At 39.6% G+C, this 24,708-nt stretch overlaps 1 protein-coding gene across 1 annotated transcript in view; it reads left to right on the forward strand.

Annotated features, from left to right (window-relative positions):
- Positions 1–24,708, forward strand: part of WDR3 (WD repeat domain 3) — a 159,319-nt gene that overhangs the window by 35,662 nt on the left and 98,949 nt on the right. The window contains exons 12-15 of the mRNA XM_053705770.1: positions 19,492–19,585; positions 20,584–20,685; positions 21,904–21,989; positions 23,177–23,318. Of these exons, the coding sequence (XP_053561745.1) occupies positions 19,492–19,585; positions 20,584–20,685; positions 21,904–21,989; positions 23,177–23,318 (424 nt within the window). The remainder of the gene's footprint in view (positions 1–19,491; positions 19,586–20,583; positions 20,686–21,903; positions 21,990–23,176; positions 23,319–24,708) is intronic.

The raw sequence follows: 24,708 nt of genomic DNA on the forward strand, positions 1-24,708 counted from the left end.
ACTCAGTGCATTCTTTAAGAGAAAGTAGTATTGTGTCTCTTTTGAGAAGCCAGTAAATGTTACCTAAAGAATGACGCAAAGAACCCACATGCCAGACTGCCGTGCTTGAAGCCTGGGTTTGTAAGCCCTGTGCCACGTGCAGTTAGTGGTAGGTGCCTGCTAAGTTGGGAGTGAGCTATCTTCAGCATCAACTGCATTATCGCAGCCACACAGAATGATTTGGGCTAATGTACTAACTGCTGGTGTGCACTCCATAGTAAGGCCACTGGGTCACAGCATAAGGAGAGAGAGCCCTCAGGAAAAGCCATACTGCATCACCGACAGTACAGTGAAGGATTACATGTGTGTAGCTCATTGTAACAAGTCAGGAACAGACATCACTGCATCACCGACAGTACAGGAAAAAAATAAAATGTGTGTAGCTCATTGTAACAAGTCAGGAAGAGACATCACTGACAATACAGGGATGGATTACATGTGTATAGCTCATTGTAACAAGTCAGGAACAGACATCACCGACAGTACAGGGAAGGATTACATGTGTATAGCTCATTGTAACAAGTCAGGAACAGACATCACTGACAGTACAGGGAAGGATTACATCTGTGTAGCTCATTGTAACAAGTCAGGAGCAGATATCACTGACAGTACAGGGAAGGATTACATGTGTATAGCTCATTGTAACAAGTCAGGAACAGACATCACTGACAGTACAGGGAAGGATTACATCTGTGTAGCTCATTGTAACAAGTCAGGAGCAGATATCACTGACAGTACAGGGAAGGATTACATGTGTATAGCTCATTGTAACAAGTCAGGAACAGACATCACCGACAGTACACTAAAGGATTACATGTGTGTAGCTCATTGTAACAAGTCAGGAGCAGACATCACCGACAGTACAGTAAAGGATTACATGTGTGTAGCTCATTGTAACAAGTCAGGAACAGACATCACCGACAGTACAGGGAAGGATTACATGTGTATAGCTCATTGTAACAAGTCAGGAACAGACATCACTGACAGTACAGGGAAGGATTACATCTGTGTAGCTCATTGTAACAAGTCAGGAGCAGATATCACTGACAGTACAGGGAAGGATTGCATGTGTATAGCTCATTGTAACAAGTCAGGAACAGACATCACTGACAGTACAGGGAAGGATTACGTGTGTAGCTCATTGTAACAAGTCAGGAGCAGACATCACTGACAGTACAGTGAAGGATTACATGTGTGTAGCTCATTGTAACAAGTCAGGAGCAGACATCACTGACAGTACAGTGAAGGATAACATGTGTGTAGCTCATTGTAACAAGTCAGGAACAGACATCACTGCATCACCGACAGTACAGTGAAGGATTACATGTGTGTAGCTCATTGTAACAAGTCAGGAACAGACATCACTGACCATACAGTAAAGGATTACATGTATGTAGCTCATTGTAACAAGTCAAGAACAGACATCACTGACCATACAGTAAAGGATTACATGTATGTAGCTCATTGTAACAAGTCAAGAACAGACATCACCGACGGTACAGTAAAGGATTACATGTGTGTAGCTTATTGTAACAAGTCAGGAGCAGACATCACTGCATCACCGACAGTACAGGGAAGGATTACATGTGTATAGCTCATTGTAACAAGTCAGGAACAGACATCACTACATCACCGACAGTACAGTGAAGGATTACATGTGTATAGCTCATTGTAACAAGTCAGGAACAGACATCACTGACAGTACAGGGAAGGATTACGTGTGTAGCTCATTGTAACAAGTCAGGAGCAGACATCACTGACAGTACAGTGAAGGATTACATGTGTGTAGCTCATTGTAACAAGTCAGGAGCAGACATCACTGACAGTACAGTGAAGGATAACATGTGTGTAGCTCATTGTAACAAGTCAGGAACAGACATCACTGCATCACCGACAGTACAGTGAAGGATTACATGTGTGTAGCTCATTGTAACAAGTCAGGAACAGACATCACTGACCATACAGTAAAGGATTACATGTATGTAGCTCATTGTAACAAGTCAAGAACAGACATCACTGACCATACAGTAAAGGATTACATGTATGTAGCTCATTGTAACAAGTCAAGAACAGACATCACCGACGGTACAGTAAAGGATTACATGTGTGTAGCTTATTGTAACAAGTCAGGAGCAGACATCACTGCATCACCGACAGTACAGGGAAGGATTACATGTGTATAGCTCATTGTAACAAGTCAGGAGCAGATATCACTGACAGTACAGTAAAGGATTACATGTGTGTAGCTCATTGTAACAAGTCAGGAACAGACATCACTACATCACCAACAGTACAGTAAAGGATTAAATGTGTGTAGCTCATTGTAACAAGTCAGGAGCAGATATCACTACATCACTGACAGTACAGTGAAGGATTACATGTGTGTAGCTCATTGTAACAAGTCAGGAACAGACATCACTACATCACCAACAGTACAGGGAAGGATTACATGTGTGTAGCTCATTGTAACAAGTCAGAAGCAGACATCACCGACAGTACAGTAAAGGATTACATGTGTGTAGCTCATTGTAACAAGTCAGGAACAGACATCACTACATCACAGACAGTACAGGGAAGGATTACATGTGTGTAGCTCATTGTAACAAGTCAGGAACAGACATCACTACATCACAGACAGTACAGGGAAGGATTACATGTGTGTAGCTCATTGTAACAAGTCAGGAACAGACATCACTACATCACCAACAGTACAGTAAAGGATTAAATGTGTGTAGCTCATTGTAACAAGTCAGGAGCAGATATCACTACATCACTGACAGTACAGTAAAGGATTACATGTGTGTAGCTCATTGTAACAAGTCAGGAACAGACATGACTACATCACAGACAGTACAGGGAAGGATTACATGTGTGTAGCTCATTGTAAGAAGTCAGGAACAGACATCACTACATCACCGACAGTACAGGGAAGGATTACATGTGTGTAGCTCATTGTAACAAGTCAGGAACAGACATCACTACATCACCGACAGTACAGGGAAGGATTACATGTGTGTAGCTCATTGTAACAAGTCAGGAACAGACATCACTACATCACCGACAGTACAGGGAAGGATTACATGTGTGTAGCTCATTGTAACAAGTCAGGAACAGACATCACTGCATCACCAACAGTACAGTAAAGGATTACATGTGTGTAGCTCATTGTAACAAGTCAGGAACAGACATCACTGCATCACCGACAGTACAGGGAAGGATTACATGTGTGTAGCTATTGTAACACGTCAGGAACAGACATCACTGCATCACCGACAGTACAGTAAAGGATTACATGTGTATAGCTCATTGTAACAAGTCAGGAACAGACATCACTGACAGTACAGGGAAGGATTACATGTGTGTAGCTCATTGTAACAAGTCAGGAACAGACATCACTACATCACCGACAGTACAGTAAAGGATTACATGTGTATAGCTCATTGTAACAAGTCAGGAACAGACATCACTGACAGTACAGGGAAGGATTACATGTGTATAGCTCATTGTAACAAGTCAGGAACAGACATCACTACATCACCGACAGTACAGTAAAGGATTACATGTGTATAGCTCATTGTAACAAGTCAGGAACAGACATCACTGCATCACCGACAGTACAGGGAAGGATTACATGTGTGTAGCTCATTGTAACAAATCAGGAACAGACATCACTACATCACCGACAGTACAGGGAAGGATTACATGTGTGTAGCTCATTGTAACAAGTCAGGAACAGACATCACTACATCACCGACAGTACAGGGAAGGATTACATGTGTGTAGCTCATTGTAACAAGTCAGGAACAGACATCACTACATCACCGACAGTACAGTAAAGGATTACATGTGTATAGCTCATTGTAACAAGTCAGGAACAGACATCACTACATCACCGACAGTACAGGGAAGGATTACATGTGTGTAGCTCATTGTAACAAGTCAGGAACAGACATCACTGCATCACCGACAGTACAGGGAAGGATTACATGTGTATAGCTCATTGTAACAAGTCAGGAACAGACATCACTACATCACCGACAGTACAGTAAAGGATTACATGTGTATAGCTCATTGTAACAAGTCAGGAACAGACATCACTACATAACCGACAGTACAGTAAAGGATTACATGTGTATAGCTCATTGTAACAAGTCAGGAACAGACATCACTACATCACCGACAGTACAGGGAAGGATTACATGTGTATAGCTCATTGTAACAAGTCAGGAACAGACATCACTACATCACCGACAGTACAGTAAAGGATTACATGTGTATAGCTCATTGTAACAAGTCAGGAACAGACATCACTACATCACCGACAGTACAGTAAAGGATTACATGTGTATAGCTCATTGTAACAAGTCAGGAACAGACATCACTACATCACCGACAGTACAGTAAAGGATTACATGTGTATAGCTCATTGTAACAAGTCAGGAACAGACATCACTACATCACCGACAGTACAGGGAAGGATTACATGTGTATAGCTCATTGTAACAAGTCAGAAGCAGACATCACTACATCACCGACAGTACAGGGAAGGATTACATGTGTATAGCTCATTGTAACAAGTCAGGAACAGACATCACTACATCACCGACACTACAGGGAAGGATTACATGTGTGTAGCTCATTGTAACAAGTCAGGAACAGACATCACTACATCACCGACACTACAGGGAAGGATTACATGTGTGTAGCTCATTGTAACAAGTCAGGAACAGACATCACTACATCACTGACAGTACAGGGAAGAATTACATGTGTATAGCTCATTGTAACAAGTCAGGAACAGACATCACTACATCACCGACAGTACAGGGAAGGATTACATGTGTGTAGCTCATTGTAACAAGTCAGGAACAGACATCACTACATCACCGACAGTACAGGGAAGGATTACATGTGTGTAGCTCATTGTAACAAGTCAGGAACAGACATCACTACATCACCGACAGTACAGTAAAGGATTACATGTGTGTAGCTCATTGTAACAAGTCAGGAACAGACATCACTACATCACCGACAGTACAGTAAAGGATTACATGTGTGTAGCTCATTGTAACAAGTCAGGAACAGACATCACTACATCACAGACAGTACAGGGAAGGATTACATGTGTGTAGCTCATTGTAACAAGTCAGGAACAGACATCACTACATCACCAACAGTACAGTAAAGGATTAAATGTGTGTAGCTCATTGTAACAAGTCAGGAGCAGATATCACTACATCACTGACAGTACAGTAAAGGATTACATGTGTGTAGCTCATTGTAACAAGTCAGGAACAGACATCACTACATCACCAACAGTACAGGGAAGGATTACATGTGTGTAGCTCATTGTAAGAAGTCAGGAACAGACATCACTACATCACCGACAGTACAGGGAAGGATTACATGTGTGTAGCTCATTGTAACAAGTCAGGAACAGACATCACTACATCACCGACAGTACAGGGAAGGATTACATGTGTGTAGCTCATTGTAACAAGTCAGGAACAGACATCACTACATCACCAACAGTACAGTAAAGGATTACATGTGTGTAGCTCATTGTAACAACACAGGAACAGACATCACTACATCACCGACAGTACAGTAAAGGATTACATGTGTGTAGCTCATTGTAACAAGTCAGGAACAGACATCACTGCATCACCGACAGTACAGGGAAGGATTACATGTGTGTAGCTATTGTAACACGTCAGGAACAGACATCACTGCATCACCGACAGTACAGTAAAGGATTACATGTGTATAGCTCATTGTAACAAGTCAGGAACAGACATCACTACATCACCGACAGTACAGTAAAGGATTACATGTGTATAGCTCATTGTAACAAGTCAGGAACAGACATCACTGCATCACCGACAGTACAGGGAAGGATTACATGTGTGTAGCTCATTGTAACAAATCAGGAACAGACATCACTACATCACCGACAGTACAGGGAAGGATTACATGTGTGTAGCTCATTGTAACAAGTCAGGAACAGACATCACTACATCACCGACAGTACAGGGAAGGATTACATGTGTATAGCTCATTGTAACAAGTCAGGAACAGACATCACTACATCACCGACAGTACAGTAAAGGATTACATGTGTATAGCTCATTGTAACAAGTCAGGAACAGACATCACTACATCACCGACAGTACAGTAAAGGATTACATGTGTATAGCTCATTGTAACAAGTCAGGAACAGACATCACTACATCACTGACAGTACAGGGAAGAATTACATGTGTATAGCTCATTGTAACAAGTCAGGAACAGACATCACTACATCACCGACAGTACAGTAAAGGATTACATGTGTATAGCTCATTGTAACAAGTCAGGAACAGACATCACTACATCACCGACAGTACAGTAAAGGATTACATGTGTATAGCTCATTGTAACAAGTCAGGAGCAGATATCACTACATCACTGACAGTACAGTGAAGGATTACATGTGTGTAGCTCATTGTAACAAGTCAGGAACAGACATCACTACATCACCAACAGTACAGGGAAGGATTACATGTGTGTAGCTCATTGTAACAAGTCAGAAGCAGACATCACCGACAGTACAGTAAAGGATTACATGTGTGTAGCTCATTGTAACAAGTCAGGAACAGACATCACTACATCACAGACAGTACAGGGAAGGATTACATGTGTGTAGCTCATTGTAACAAGTCAGGAACAGACATCACTACATCACAGACAGTACAGGGAAGGATTACATGTGTGTAGCTCATTGTAACAAGTCAGGAACAGACATCACTACATCACCAACAGTACAGTAAAGGATTAAATGTGTGTAGCTCATTGTAACAAGTCAGGAGCAGATATCACTACATCACTGACAGTACAGTAAAGGATTACATGTGTGTAGCTCATTGTAACAAGTCAGGAACAGACATGACTACATCACAGACAGTACAGGGAAGGATTACATGTGTGTAGCTCATTGTAAGAAGTCAGGAACAGACATCACTACATCACCGACAGTACAGGGAAGGATTACATGTGTGTAGCTCATTGTAACAAGTCAGGAACAGACATCACTACATCACCGACAGTACAGGGAAGGATTACATGTGTGTAGCTCATTGTAACAAGTCAGGAACAGACATCACTACATCACCGACAGTACAGGGAAGGATTACATGTGTGTAGCTCATTGTAACAAGTCAGGAACAGACATCACTGCATCACCAACAGTACAGTAAAGGATTACATGTGTGTAGCTCATTGTAACAAGTCAGGAACAGACATCACTGCATCACCGACAGTACAGGGAAGGATTACATGTGTGTAGCTATTGTAACACGTCAGGAACAGACATCACTGCATCACCGACAGTACAGTAAAGGATTACATGTGTATAGCTCATTGTAACAAGTCAGGAACAGACATCACTGACAGTACAGGGAAGGATTACATGTGTGTAGCTCATTGTAACAAGTCAGGAACAGACATCACTACATCACCGACAGTACAGTAAAGGATTACATGTGTATAGCTCATTGTAACAAGTCAGGAACAGACATCACTGACAGTACAGGGAAGGATTACATGTGTATAGCTCATTGTAACAAGTCAGGAACAGACATCACTACATCACCGACAGTACAGTAAAGGATTACATGTGTATAGCTCATTGTAACAAGTCAGGAACAGACATCACTGCATCACCGACAGTACAGGGAAGGATTACATGTGTGTAGCTCATTGTAACAAATCAGGAACAGACATCACTACATCACCGACAGTACAGGGAAGGATTACATGTGTGTAGCTCATTGTAACAAGTCAGGAACAGACATCACTACATCACCGACAGTACAGGGAAGGATTACATGTGTGTAGCTCATTGTAACAAGTCAGGAACAGACATCACTACATCACCGACAGTACAGTAAAGGATTACATGTGTATAGCTCATTGTAACAAGTCAGGAACAGACATCACTACATCACCGACAGTACAGGGAAGGATTACATGTGTGTAGCTCATTGTAACAAGTCAGGAACAGACATCACTGCATCACCGACAGTACAGGGAAGGATTACATGTGTATAGCTCATTGTAACAAGTCAGGAACAGACATCACTACATCACCGACAGTACAGTAAAGGATTACATGTGTATAGCTCATTGTAACAAGTCAGGAACAGACATCACTACATAACCGACAGTACAGTAAAGGATTACATGTGTATAGCTCATTGTAACAAGTCAGGAACAGACATCACTACATCACCGACAGTACAGGGAAGGATTACATGTGTATAGCTCATTGTAACAAGTCAGGAACAGACATCACTACATCACCGACAGTACAGTAAAGGATTACATGTGTATAGCTCATTGTAACAAGTCAGGAACAGACATCACTACATCACCGACAGTACAGTAAAGGATTACATGTGTATAGCTCATTGTAACAAGTCAGGAACAGACATCACTACATCACCGACAGTACAGTAAAGGATTACATGTGTATAGCTCATTGTAACAAGTCAGGAACAGACATCACTACATCACCGACAGTACAGGGAAGGATTACATGTGTATAGCTCATTGTAACAAGTCAGAAGCAGACATCACTACATCACCGACAGTACAGGGAAGGATTACATGTGTATAGCTCATTGTAACAAGTCAGGAACAGACATCACTACATCACCGACACTACAGGGAAGGATTACATGTGTGTAGCTCATTGTAACAAGTCAGGAACAGACATCACTACATCACCGACACTACAGGGAAGGATTACATGTGTGTAGCTCATTGTAACAAGTCAGGAACAGACATCACTACATCACTGACAGTACAGGGAAGAATTACATGTGTATAGCTCATTGTAACAAGTCAGGAACAGACATCACTACATCACCGACAGTACAGGGAAGGATTACATGTGTGTAGCTCATTGTAACAAGTCAGGAACAGACATCACTACATCACCGACAGTACAGGGAAGGATTACATGTGTGTAGCTCATTGTAACAAGTCAGGAACAGACATCACTACATCACCGACAGTACAGTAAAGGATTACATGTGTGTAGCTCATTGTAACAAGTCAGGAACAGACATCACTACATCACCGACAGTACAGTAAAGGATTACATGTGTGTAGCTCATTGTAACAAGTCAGGAACAGACATCACTACATCACAGACAGTACAGGGAAGGATTACATGTGTGTAGCTCATTGTAACAAGTCAGGAACAGACATCACTACATCACCAACAGTACAGTAAAGGATTAAATGTGTGTAGCTCATTGTAACAAGTCAGGAGCAGATATCACTACATCACTGACAGTACAGTAAAGGATTACATGTGTGTAGCTCATTGTAACAAGTCAGGAACAGACATCACTACATCACCAACAGTACAGGGAAGGATTACATGTGTGTAGCTCATTGTAAGAAGTCAGGAACAGACATCACTACATCACCGACAGTACAGGGAAGGATTACATGTGTGTAGCTCATTGTAACAAGTCAGGAACAGACATCACTACATCACCGACAGTACAGGGAAGGATTACATGTGTGTAGCTCATTGTAACAAGTCAGGAACAGACATCACTACATCACCAACAGTACAGTAAAGGATTACATGTGTGTAGCTCATTGTAACAACACAGGAACAGACATCACTACATCACCGACAGTACAGTAAAGGATTACATGTGTGTAGCTCATTGTAACAAGTCAGGAACAGACATCACTGCATCACCGACAGTACAGGGAAGGATTACATGTGTGTAGCTATTGTAACACGTCAGGAACAGACATCACTGCATCACCGACAGTACAGTAAAGGATTACATGTGTATAGCTCATTGTAACAAGTCAGGAACAGACATCACTACATCACCGACAGTACAGTAAAGGATTACATGTGTATAGCTCATTGTAACAAGTCAGGAACAGACATCACTGCATCACCGACAGTACAGGGAAGGATTACATGTGTGTAGCTCATTGTAACAAATCAGGAACAGACATCACTACATCACCGACAGTACAGGGAAGGATTACATGTGTGTAGCTCATTGTAACAAGTCAGGAACAGACATCACTACATCACCGACAGTACAGGGAAGGATTACATGTGTATAGCTCATTGTAACAAGTCAGGAACAGACATCACTACATCACCGACAGTACAGTAAAGGATTACATGTGTATAGCTCATTGTAACAAGTCAGGAACAGACATCACTACATCACCGACAGTACAGTAAAGGATTACATGTGTATAGCTCATTGTAACAAGTCAGGAACAGACATCACTACATCACTGACAGTACAGGGAAGAATTACATGTGTATAGCTCATTGTAACAAGTCAGGAACAGACATCACTACATCACCGACAGTACAGTAAGGATTACATGTGTATAGCTCATTGTAACAAGTCAGGAACAGACATCACTACATCACCGACAGTACAGTAAAGGATTACATGTGTATAGCTCATTGTAACAAGTCAGGAACAGACATCACTACATCACCGACAGTACAGGGAAGGATTACATGTGTGTAGCTCATTGTAACAAGTCAGGAACAGACATCACTACATCACCAACAGTACAGTAAAGGATTACATGTGTATAGCTCATTGTAACAAGTCAGGAACAGACATCACTGCATCACCGACAGTACAGTAAAGGATTACATGTGTGTAGCTCATTGTAACAAGTCAGGAACAGACATCACTACATCACCGACAGTACAGGGAAGGATTACATGTGTGTAGCTCATTGTAACAAGTCAGGAACAGACATCACTGCATCACCGACAGTACAGTAAAGGATTACATGTGTATAGCTCATTGTAACAAGTCAGGAGCAGACATCACTACATCACTGACAGTACAGGGAAGGATTACATGTGTGTAGCTCATTGTAACAAGTCAGGAACAGACATCACTACATCACCAACAGTACAGTAAAGGATTACATGTGTATAGCTCATTGTAACAAGTCAGGAACAGACATCACTGCATCACCGACAGTACAGTAAAGGATTACATGTGTGTAGCTCATTGTAACAAGTCAGGAACAGACATCACTACATCACCGACCGTACAGGGAAGGATTACATGTGTGTAGCTCATTGTAACAAGTCAGGAACAGACATCACTGCATCACCGACAGTACAGTAAAGGATTACATGTGTATAGCTCATTGTAACAAGTCAGGAGCAGACATCACTGACAGTACAGGGAAGGATTACATGTGTATAGCTCATTGTAACAAGTCAGGAACAGACATCACTACATCACCGACAGTACAGTAAAGGATTACATGTGTGTAGCTCATTGTAACAAGTCAGGAGCAGACATCACTACATCACCTACAGTACAGGGAAGGATTACATGTGTGTAGCTCATTGTAAGAAGTCAGGAACAGACATCACTACATCACCGACAGTACAGGGAAGGATTACATGTGTGTAGCTCATTGTAACAAGTCAGGAACAGACATCACTACATCACTGACAGTACAGAGAAGGATTACATGTGTATAGCTCATTGTAACAAGTCAGGAACAGACATCACTACATCACCGACAGTACAGGGAAGGATTACATGTGTGTAGCTCATTGTAACAAGTCAGGAACAGACATCACTACATCACCGACAGTACAGGGAAGGATTACATGTGTGTAGCTCATTGTAACAAGTCAGGAACAGACATCACTACATCACCGACAGTACAGGGAAGGATTACATGTGTGTAGCTCATTGTAACAAGTCAGGAGCAGACATCACTACATCACTGTAAGTACAGGGAAGGATTACATGTGTGTAGCTCATTGTAACAAGTCAGGAACAGACATCACTACATCACCAACAGTACAGTAAAGGATTACATGTGTATAGCTCATTGTAACAAGTCAGGAACAGACATCACTGCATCACCGACAGTACAGTAAAGGATTACATGTGTGTAGCTCATTGTAACAAGTCAGGAACAGACATCACTACATCACCGACAGTACAGGGAAGGATTACATGTGTGTAGCTCATTGTAACAAGTCAGGAACAGACATCACTGCATCACCGACAGTACAGTAAAGGATTACATGTGTATAGCTCATTGTAACAAGTCAGGAGCAGACATCACTACATCACTGACAGTACAGGGAAGGATTACATGTGTGTAGCTCATTGTAACAAGTCAGGAACAGACATCACTACATCACCAACAGTACAGTAAAGGATTACATGTGTATAGCTCATTGTAACAAGTCAGGAACAGACATCACTGCATCACCGACAGTACAGTAAAGGATTACATGTGTGTAGCTCATTGTAACAAGTCAGGAACAGACATCACTACATCACCGACCGTACAGGGAAGGATTACATGTGTGTAGCTCATTGTAACAAGTCAGGAACAGACATCACTGCATCACCGACAGTACAGTAAAGGATTACATGTGTATAGCTCATTGTAACAAGTCAGAAGCAGACATCACTGACAGTACAGTGAAGGATTACATGTGTGTAGCTCATTGTAACAAGTCAGGAACAGACATCACTACATCACCGACAGTACAGTAAAGGATTACATGTGTATAGCTCATTGTAACAAGTCAGGAACAGACATCACTGCATCACCGACAGTACAGTAAAGGATTACATGTGTGTAGCTCTTTGTAACAAGTCAGGAGCAGACATCACTGACAGTACAGTGAAGGATTACATGTGTATAGCTCATTGTAACAAGTCAGGAACAGACATCACTACATCACCGACCGTACAGGGAAGGATTACATGTGTGTAGCTCATTGTAACAAGTCAGGAACAGACATCACTACATCACCGACCGTACAGTAAAGGATTACATGTGTGTAGCTCATTGTAACAAGTCAGGAACAGACATCACTACATCACCGACAGTACAGTAAAGGATTACTTGTGTGTAGCTCATTGTAACAAGTCAGGAACAGACATCACTGCATCACCGACAGTACAGGGAAGAATTACATGTGTATAGCTCATTGTAACAAGTCAGGAACAGACATCACTACATCACCGACAGTACAGTAAAGGATTACATGTGTGTAGCTCATTGTAACAAGTCAGGAACAGACATCACCGACAGTACAGTAAAGGATTACATGTGTGTAGCTCATTGTAACAAGTCAGGAACAGACATCACCGACAGTACAGTAAAGGATTACATGTGTGTAGCTCATTGTAACAAGTCAGGAACAGACATCACTACATCACCGACAGTACAGTGAAGGATTACATGTGTGTAGCTCATTGTAACAAGTCAGGAACAGACATCACTACATCACTGACAGTACAGTAAAGGATTACATGTGTGTAGCTATTGTAACACGTCAGGAACAGACATCACTGCATCACCGACAGTACAGTAAAGGATTACATGTGTGTAGCTCATTGTAACACGTCAGGAACAGACATCACTACATCACCAACAGTACAGTAAAGGATTACATGTGTGTAGCTCATTGTAACAAGTCAGGAACAGACATCACTACATCACTGACAGTACAGAGAAGGATTACATGTGTATAGCTCATTGTAACAAGTCAGAAGCAGACATCACTGCATCACCGACAGTACAGGGAAGGATTACATGTGTGTAGCTCATTGTAACAAGTCAGGAACAGACATCACTACATCACTGACAGTACAGTAAAGGATTACATGTGTGTAGCTCATTGTAACAAGTCAGGAACAGACATCACTGCATCACCGACAGTACAGTAAAGGATTACATGTGTATAGCTCATTGTAACAAGTCAGAAGCAGACATCACTACATCACCGACAGTACAGTAAAGGATTACATGTGTATAGCTCATTGTAACAAGTCAGAAGCAGACATCACTACATCACCGACAGTACAGTAAAGGATTACATGTGTGTAGCTCATTGTAACAAGTCAGAAGCAGACATCACTACATCACCGACAGTACAGTAAAGGATTGCATGTGTGTAGCTCATTGTAACAAGTCAGGAACAGACATCACTACATCACCAACAGTACAGTAAAGGATTACATGTGTGTAGCTCATTGTAACAAGTCAGGAACAGACATCACTACATCACCGACTGTACAGTAAAGGATTACATGTGTGTAGCTCATTGTAACAAGTCAGAAGCAGACATCACTACATCACTGACAGTACAGGGAAGAATTACATGTGTATAGCTCATTGTAACAAGTCAGGAACAGACATCACTACATCACTGACAGTACAGGGAAGGATTACATGTGTGTAGCTCATTGTAACAAGTCAGAAGCAGACATCACTACATCACCGACAGTACAGTAAAGGATTACATGTGTATAGCTCATTGTAACAAGTCAGAAGCAGACATCACTACATCACCGACAGTACAGTAAAGGATTACATGTGTGTAGCTCATTGTAACAAGTCAGAAGCAGACATCACTACATCACCGACAGTACAGTAAAGGATTACATGTGTATAGCTCATTGTAACACGTCAGGAACAGACATCACTACATCACCGACAGTACAGTAAAGGATTACATGTGTGTAGCTCATTGTAACAAGTCAGAAGCAGACATCACTGACAGTACAGGGAAGGATTACATGTGTATAGCTCATTGTAACAAGTCAGGAACAGACATCACTACATCACCGACAGTACAGTAAAGGATTACATGTGTGTAGCTCATTGTAACAAGTCAGAAGCAGACATCACTACAGGGCTCAACAATTCAAGTCCTGAGCTACTAGCCAGGCCAAAATGTTACTCGCCCCTGAGCTCCCCCCCATCACCCGCACACACTACACGCCATTTTTGCATATGTTTAAATCATAACAAATGAAGTCCTTTTAATACAATTAATAAATAAATACATTTTCTGCCCATTAGGTAGAATCTCCTTCTCACATTGGGTAAACCAGAGCAGGTTCAGTCTAAGGCAGCAGGGGCATGAAACAAATCTGTTAAGTGTCCAATTAGCTTTTTTTATTTTGCATGTGTAGTAACCTGAACAACTAACCATTATATGGCATTTAGCTTGATAAAGGGGGCAATCATTAGAAATAGTTGTGGAAACTGCCACCCATACTTATGTTGTTAAAGGGACATTAAACAGTTTGAGATGGTAATATAAAATGATAAATTGTATATATAAAACAACTCTGCAATTTACTTTCATTATTTATTTTGTCCTCTTTGCCTGTAATTCCATTCTCAAATGATGAGCTTTCCAGTTCCGGTTAGAAATGGAAGTGCAGAACACAGTTAAATCCAGCACACCCATTGGCTGCACACTCTAGTGAGCTATTTATAACGGTCCCTAATTGGCCACAGCAGAGAATGTAACACAAGTTACAATATGGCAGCTCCCAGTGTTTTATAGACACTAAAACTTTACACTTATTTTGTAACTTTTTAAACAACTAATGAAACGTTAAAAAATACATCTACATGTTAGTCATGGACTAATCTTTACTTTGAATGCATCATTCTATCTAGCATGTATTTAGTGTTTAATGTCCCTTTAATACTGCATAGAAAAGCTATGTAATCAAGCGGTTGTGGCAGTGGGGTAGAAGAAAGTGTTCCTGCAGTTGCTTTGAATATAAAAAAACTTATCAGCTGCTTGCCTGAATACATTATTCCTTTAAGGAAGTTATCTGATTTTCTTACCCTCCCCTCCCCCACAATATTCCTTTAAATTAATGTTTTAAGCACATTTCCCTAATTGGATCCTGACTAGGAAATCTGAAAGCAAAAATCTCTGAAAAGCCCTCAAAATCTCTTTAGCTACATTTGTGTCTCAAGTTATTTATGTAAATAGCCCTAAAATTCTTCTACCTAAACTCAGTGATGCTACTTAACTGGTACTGATGACCAATCAGCCTTCTCTATGTACACACGGCCTCCTATCTCCTTATTATCTGACCTCAAATGAGCCAGATCAGGGCCCTGCTTATGTCACATAAGCCGCACTCCTGTTGCCTTTAACCTCTGCCTCTCTGTCGCCTGCGCTACTTTTCAGCGACTCCACACCGACACAACTGCGCTCCACCTTCATGGCGACACTCCATCTTTACAGCAGCACTACTGCACCTACACAGAGAGTGAATGTTGATTTAACATTTACTCACCATCTTTCACTATTCGCACAGTTCGGTTTCTACTGTCCAATGGCTAGTGTGCGAGTGGGAAATTGATCCCTGTAACTGAATGTGTCGTGTGAAATGGTATATTCTCTGTGCAACCTATTCACAATAAAGTGCTTATAACACAATTTGGTTCCTGGGCTGTCTCTGCAGAGCTCTCCTTGGCACTTCTGTGGAGCCTGTAATGTCGTTCTGCGAGTGTATTAGAACAGACGTTTTTGTGCAGCTGCAGTAATGTACACTTAAGCGTCTGGGTGGGATGGATATACCTGGGAATCGATTTAAAAAGCTATTATAGTTGTACGTGCATTATGTTTGGATTATGGCTACTGACTTTTAATTCTAAAAAAATGTACACAGTATATTGTAAGTGTCTTACACTTGCTGGCTCCTAAATGTGTAATCAGTCTGTCAAGACCTTAACTAAAGATAATGATGTAATGATAGTGATGTAATGATAGTGATGTAATGATAGTGATGTAATGATAGTGATGTAATGATAGTGATGTAATGATAGTGATGTAATGGTAGTGATGTAATGGTAATGATGTAATGGTAATGATAGTGATGGTAATGATGGTGATGTAATGGTAATTATGTAATGGTAATGATAGTGATGTAATGATAGTGATGTAATGATAGTGATGTAATCATAGTGATGTAATGATAGTGATGTAATGATAGTGATGTAATGATAGTGATGTAATGATAGTGATGTAATGATAGTGATGTAATGATAGTGATGTAATGATAGTGATGTAATGATAGTGATGTAATGGTAATTATGTAATGGTAATGATAGTGATGGTAATGATAGTGATGGTAATGATAGTGATGTAATGATAGTGATGTAATGATAGTGATGTAATCATAGTGATGTAATCATAGTGATGTAATGATAGTGATGTAATGATAGTGATGTAATGATAGTGATGTAATGATAGTGATGTAATGATAGTGATGTAATGATAGTGATGTAATCATAGTGATGTAATCATAGTGATGTAATCATAGTGATGTAATCATAGTGATGTAATGATAGTGATGTAATGATAGTGATGTAATGATAGTGATGTAATGATAGTGATGTAATGATAGTGATGTAATGATAGTGATGTAATGATAGTGATGTAATGATAGTGATGTAATGATAGTGATGTAATGATAGTGATGTAATGATAGTGATGTAATGATAGTGATGTAATGATAGTGATGTAATGATAGTGATGTAATGATAGTGATGTAATGGTAATTATGTAATGGTAATGATAGTGATGGTAATGATAGTGATGGTAATGATGGTGATGTAATGGTAATTATGTAATGGTAATGATAGTGATGGTAATGATGTAATGATAGTGATGGTAATGATAGTGATGGTAATGATAGTGATGGTAATGATGTAATGGTAATGATGGTGATGGTAATGATGGTGATGGTAATGATGGTGATGGTAATGATGTAATGGTAATGATGGTGATGGTAATGATGTAATGGTAATGATGGTGATGGTAATGATGGTGATGTAATGGTAATTATGTAATGGTAATGATAGTGATGGTAATGATGTAATGATAGTGATGGTAATGATAGTGATGGTAATGATAGTGATGGTAATGATGTAATGGTAATGATGGTGATGGTAATGATGGTGATGGTAATGATGGTGATGGTAATGATGTAATGGTAATGATGGTGATGGTAATGATGGTGATGGTAATGATGTAATGGTAATGATGGTGATGGTAATGATGGTGATGGTAATGATGGTGATGGTAATGATGTAATGGTAATGATGGTGATGGTAATGATGGTGATGGTAATGATGGTGATGGTAATGATGGTGATGGTAATGATGTAATGGTAATGATGGTGATGGTAATGATGGTGATGGTAATGATGGTGATGTAATGGTAATTATGTAATGGTAATGATAGTGATGGTAATGATGTAATGATAGTGATGGTAATGATAGTGATGGTAATGATGGTGATGGTAATGATGGTGATGGTAATGATGGTGATGGTAATGATAGTGATGGTAATGATGGTGATGGTAATGATGGTGATGGTAATGATGGTGATGGTAATGATGGTGATGGTAATGATGTAATGGTAATGATGGTGATGGTAATGATGGTGATGGTAATGATGTAATGGTAATGATGGTGATGGTAATGATGGTGATGGTAATGATGGTGATGGTAATGATGGTGATGGTAATGATGTAATGGTAATGATGGTGATGGTAATGATGGTGATGGTAATGATGGTGATGGTAATGATGGTGATGGTAATGATGTAATGGTAATGATGGTGATGGTAATGATGGTGATGGTAATGATGGTGATGGTAATGATGGTGATGGTAATGATGGTGATGGTAATGATGGTGATGGTAATGATGGTGATGGTAATGATGGTGATGGTAATGATGGTGATGGTAATGATGGTGATGGTAATGATGTAATGGTAATGATGGTGATGGTAATGATGGTGATGGTAATGATGGTGATGGTAATGATGGTGATGGTAATGATAGTGATGGTAATGATGGTGATGGTAATGATAGTGATGGTAATGATAGTGATGGTAATGATAGTGATGGTAATGATAGTGATGGTAATGATAGTGATGGTAATGATGTTGATGGTAATGATGTTGATGGTAATGATGTAATGGTAATGATGTAATGGTAATGATGTTGATGGTAATGATGTTGATGGTAATGATAGTGATGGTAATGATGGTGATGGTAATGATAGTGATGGTAATGATGTTGATGGTAATGATAGTGATGGTAATGATAGTGATGGTAATGATAGTGATGGTAATGATGTAATGGTAATGATGTTGATGGTAATGATAGTGATGGTAATGATGGTGATGGTAATGATAGTGATGTAATGATAGTGATGGTAATGATGTTGATGGTAATGATAGTGATGGTAATGATAGTGATGGTAATGATGGTGATGGTAATGATAGTGATGTAATGATAGTGATGGTAATGATGGTGATGGTAATGATGGTGATGGTAATGATAGTGATGTAATGGTAATTATGTAATGGTAATGATAGTGATGTAATGATAGTGATGTAATGATAGTGATGTAATGATAGTGATGTAATCATAGTGATGTAATCATAGTGATGTAATGGTAATGATGGTGATGGTAATGATGTAATGGTAATGATGGTGATGGTAATGATGGTGATGGTAATGATGGTGATGTGATGTAATGATAGTGATGTAATGCCAATGTGTTTCTTTGTTAGGTCAACTCTGCAGTGTATTCGGACCATGCCGTGTGAATATGCTCTCTGTTCTCTTTTTGTCCCTGGGGACAGACATGTGCTTGTGGGAAGTAAGGTGAGTGGGACACATGTCACGTCTTATTCATGTTTATCTGCTCCTGGGGTGCCAGATGGTGGGGCAGTTTGGTACATGGCCAAGTATTACAACCTTCACCTAACGTTTCCATTTGATTTAATTTCTCCTGTTGTCTGCTGCATCTGGAATACGTAGTCCTTATGGTCCTATCCCATAATGCATTGCTTTTATTACCCTATGACATGTCAGAAGAGGTTTTGGATCTTTAGTGCTGCAGAATCTGTTGGCGCTCTACAAATAACTGATGATGATGATAATTTGAGGTCCCCTGTGAAGTCATTCTGCTCCCATTTCTCTCTAATTATAATCTGGGTATTCTTTGTCAGGTATAGCCAGGAGGAACAATACTGAGCTCTAGTTAATGTCATCCACTAGCTCCTGTTGTGTTTGTGCACTGACCTCTTTATATCTAATTATTATCTGGGTATTCTCTGTCAGGTATAGCCGTGAGGGACAATACTGAGCTCTAGTAGATGTTATCCACTGGCTCCTGTTGTGTTTGTGCACTGATCTCTTTATATCTAATTATTATCTGGGTATTCTCTGTCAGGTATAGCCAGGAGGAACAATACTGAGCTCTAGTTAATGTCATCCACTAGCTCCTGTTGTGTTTGTGCACTGACCTCTTTATATCTAATTATTATCTGGGTGTTCTCCGTCAGGTATTGCCGGGAGGGACAATACTGAGCTCTAGTAGATGTCATCCACTAGCTCCTGTTGTGTTTGTGCACTGACCTCTTTATATCTAATTATTATCTGGGTATTCTCTGTCAGGTATAGCCGTGAGGGGACAATACTGAGCTCTAGTAGATGTCATCCACTAGCTCCTGTTGTGTTTGTGCACTGACCTCTTTATATCTAATTATTATCTGGGTATTCTCTGTCAGGTATAGCCGGGAGGGACAATACTGAGCTCTAGTAGATGTCATCCACTGGCTCCTGTTGTGTTTGTGCACTGACCTCTTTATATCTCTTAGTCTGGGAAGCTGCAGCTCTTTGACTTGGCGTCGGGGAACTTGCTGGATGCAGTAGATGCTCACGATGGGGCTTTGTGGTCCATTTCACTATCGCCTGACCAGGTAACTACCTAAAACCATCCACCCCAGCGGCACTATGCTAGCTGTATACCGCACTGCCCTATCCCGGATATTTTAGACATGTGACTCAATAGAGCTGTAAAAATAAAGGTATTTGTTTTGATCTATCCCATGTTGGAACTAAGTGAATGCTTTAAACAGAGGGAAATCAGTGTTCTCCCCAGGACCATTTTAGCAGGTGCACCATTCAGCTGATTTTACTGACCACCCGGCTAAAATTTTAGTCAATATTAAGCAAAAATTAGCTAATATTAAAAATGTTTTAAAAAAAATTATTGCACAAATTATCATTAGCTTTATGTTAAAGAGACACTGAACCCTATTTTTTTTTTCTTTCGGGATTCAGATGGAGCAGCAATTTTAAGCAACTTTCTAATTTACTCCTATTATCAATTTTTATTCATTCTCTTACTATCTTTATTTGAAAAGCAAGAATGTAAGTTTAGATGCCGGCGCATTTTTGGTTCACAGTCTGGATTGTTCTTGCCGATTGGTTGCTAATTGTTAATCACCATTAAATAAGTGCTGTCCAGTGTTCTGAACCTAAAATTGGCTGGCTCCTTAGCTTATATGCCTTCTTTTTCAAATAAGGATGGCAAGAGAGTGAAGAAAATTTGATAATAGGAGTAAATTAGAAAGTTGGTTAAAATGTAATGCTCTATCTGAATCATGAAAGAAAAAATTGGGTTTAGTGTCCCTTTAAATTATGCAATTATTTTGTGCTTTGGATAGCTTAAAATTATATGATATAATAGAAAATATTACACTAACCCCACCTGGGTACTTTAGAATGCCACTTGGGTACTTTAGAATGCCACTTGGGTACTTTAGAATGCCACTTGGGTACTTTAGAATGCCATTTGGGTACTTTAGAATGCCACTTGGGCACTTTAGAATGCCATTTGAGTACTTTAGAATGCCACTTGGGTACTTTAGAATGCCACTTGGCCACTTTAGAATGCCACTTGGGTACTTTAGAATGCCACTTGGGTACTTTAGAATGCCACTTGGGTACTTTAGAATGCCACTTGGGCACTTTAGAATGCGATTTGGGTACTATAGAATGCCACTTGGGTACTTTAGAATGCCACTTGGGTGGCAACATTTTCTGTGGAGAACGGTTATTTCATTGTTTGCAAAAAGAATAACAAACTACAAACTTGTGCACGTGTCGTGGGTCTCATTCATCTCTTGTTGCAGAGGGGATTCGCTACGGGAGGTGCTGACAAGTGTGTGAAGTTTTGGGAGTTTGAACTGGTAAACAATGACACTGAGCCCCAGAGCAGGTAACTCTCTCACGGTCTATAAAAGTACAATGTCCTGTTATGGTCCCTTCTAATGCTGCTGTATTGTGTGATACTTTTTTTATTAAAACAATTAAATCACATTTAGATTTTGAAACATATCGGTTGTAGATTAAATCACATTTAGATTTTGAAATATATCGGTTGTAGATTAAATCACATTTAGATTTTGAAACATATCGGTTGTAGATTAAATCACATTTAGATTTTGAAATGTATCGGTTGTAGATTAAATCACATTTAGATTTTGAAATATATCGGTTGTAGATTAAATCACATTTAGATTTTGAAATGTATCGGTTGTAGATTAAATCACATTTAGATTTTGAAACATATCGGTTGTAGTGTGAAAGATCACATAACTGACAAATATGTTCTCTTTTTTTATTTTATTTTTTTAAATCCTTCAGTTAAGGGATATTAATTATTTAAATAAGCACATTATATATAATCACTGCACTGCAACCGCCTGCGTGCGTAATTGTTTCATAGGTATTTAAACTGTTTTTTTGTTTTTTTTGTCGCAAAATGTAATTGTTTTGCACTCCGGGGACATACCCTTTGATAAGCAGGCAAAATAATAATTACAGTAATTGTTTTCTTTTTAACTTCTCATGATTACATATTTGTTATTAAAGATGGAGTTTCATGTTTTTTTATCTGAAACACATTACTATAACATATTCTATAATCTGCACCCAATAATGTAATGTACAAAAAGCTAAACGAGGATTAAAGGGACAGTAGTATAATTAAAATCCCATGATTTACACAAATCATTTTTTTTTCAAACAACTTATCAATTTATTTATATTATCACATTTGCTTTATTTTTATTGTATCCTTTGTTAAAAATATATACCTGGGTAGACTCAGGAGCAGCAGGGCTTCACTTAGAGCTAGCTGATGATTGGTAGCCACAGAAGTATGCCTCTTGACTCTTGTCATTGGCTCACACAATTTGTTCAGCTAGCTCCCAGCAGTGCATTGATTCTCTGGAACTGACTTTTAACTCCCTTGCAGAGGTTAAACACATAGTTATATATAAGCAATAGTGCAATAATGCAGTAACACATTACAGCATTTTCTTTTTAAAAGTCCCTTTAACATTTAAGATTTGAGTGAGTTTTGGTTTGGCTCATCTCCCCCTCCCTTGTGATTTACTGCAGCCGGCGCCTCTCTGTGAAGCAGACTCGTATACTGCAGCTGGATGAGGATGTTTTGTGTGTGCGTCACAGTCCTGATAACCGCCTGCTGGCTGTGTCCCTGCTGGACTGCACTGTCAAGATCTTTTTCACTGATACACTGAAGGTGCGCATCGCTAGACTGGGTCACATGATGACGCTTTGTGTCCGACGCTTCTGATACTAGAAAATGAAAAATTAGACAATGTTTTTAAAGCGAGAGAGGGAAAAAAAACAATATGTTTGTTCCCCCACCCCTTTATTGGTAAGTTAGAAAGTATTTATATGAGGCAGCAGCAATCCTGGTTGTAAAATAGTTAATAAGCTTTTTTTTTTCTTCCATTTCATTATTGCATGATTGTCCCTTTAACAAATATCTGTGTATGTGTATTTTTATATATATATATATATGCTGTGTGTGCATGTATGTATATATATATATATATATATATATATATGTATATATATATATATATATATATATATATATATATATATATATATATATATATATATATATATATATATATATATATACATACAGTGGATATAAAAAGTCTACACACCCCTGTTAAAATGTCAGGTTTCTGTGATGTAAAAAAATGAGACAAAGATAAATCATTTCAGAACTTTTTCCACCTTTAATGTGACCTATAAACTGTACAACTCAATTGCAAAACAAACTGAAATCTTTTAGGTGGAGGGAAGAAAACAAAAAAAAACTAAAATAATGTGGTTGCATAAGTGTGCACACCCACTTATAACTGGGGATGTAGCTGTGTTCAGAATTAAGCAATCACATTCAAAACCATTTTAAATAGGAGTCAGTACACACCTGTCATCATTTAAAGTGCCTCTGATTAACCCCAAATAAAGTTCAGCTGTTCTAGTTGGTCTTTCCTGAAATTTTCTTAGTCGCGTCCTACACAAAAACCATGGTCCGCAGAGAGCTTCTAAAGCATCAGAGGGATCTCATTGTTAAAAGGTATCAGTCAAGAGAAAAGTACAAAATAATTTCCAAGGCATTAGATATACCATGGAACACAGTGAAGACAGTCGTCAAGTGGAGAAAATATGGCAGAACAGTGACATTACCAAGAACTGGACGTCCCTCCAAAATTAATGAAAAGACGAGAGGAAAACTGGTCTGGGAGGCTGCCAAGAGGCCTTCAGCAACATTAAAGGAGCTGCAGGAATATCTGGCAAGTACTGGCTGTGTGGTACATGTGACAACAATCGCACATATTCTTCATATGTCTGGGCTATTGGGTAGAGTGGCAAGACGGAAGCCTTTTCTTACGAAGAAAAACATCCAAGCCCGGCTACATTTTGCAAAAACACATCTGAAGTCTCCCAAAAGCATGTGGGAAAAGGTGTTCTGGTCTGATGAAACCAAAGTTGAACTTTTTGGCCATAATTCCAAACGATATGTTTGGCGCAAAAACAACACTGCATATCACCAAAAGAACACCATACCCACAGTGAAGCATAGTGGTGGCAACATCATGCTTTGGGGC

Source organism: Bombina bombina, chromosome 3 (assembly GCF_027579735.1).
Source record: "Bombina bombina isolate aBomBom1 chromosome 3, aBomBom1.pri, whole genome shotgun sequence".
NCBI classification, from domain to species: Eukaryota; Metazoa; Chordata; class Amphibia; order Anura; family Bombinatoridae; genus Bombina; species Bombina bombina.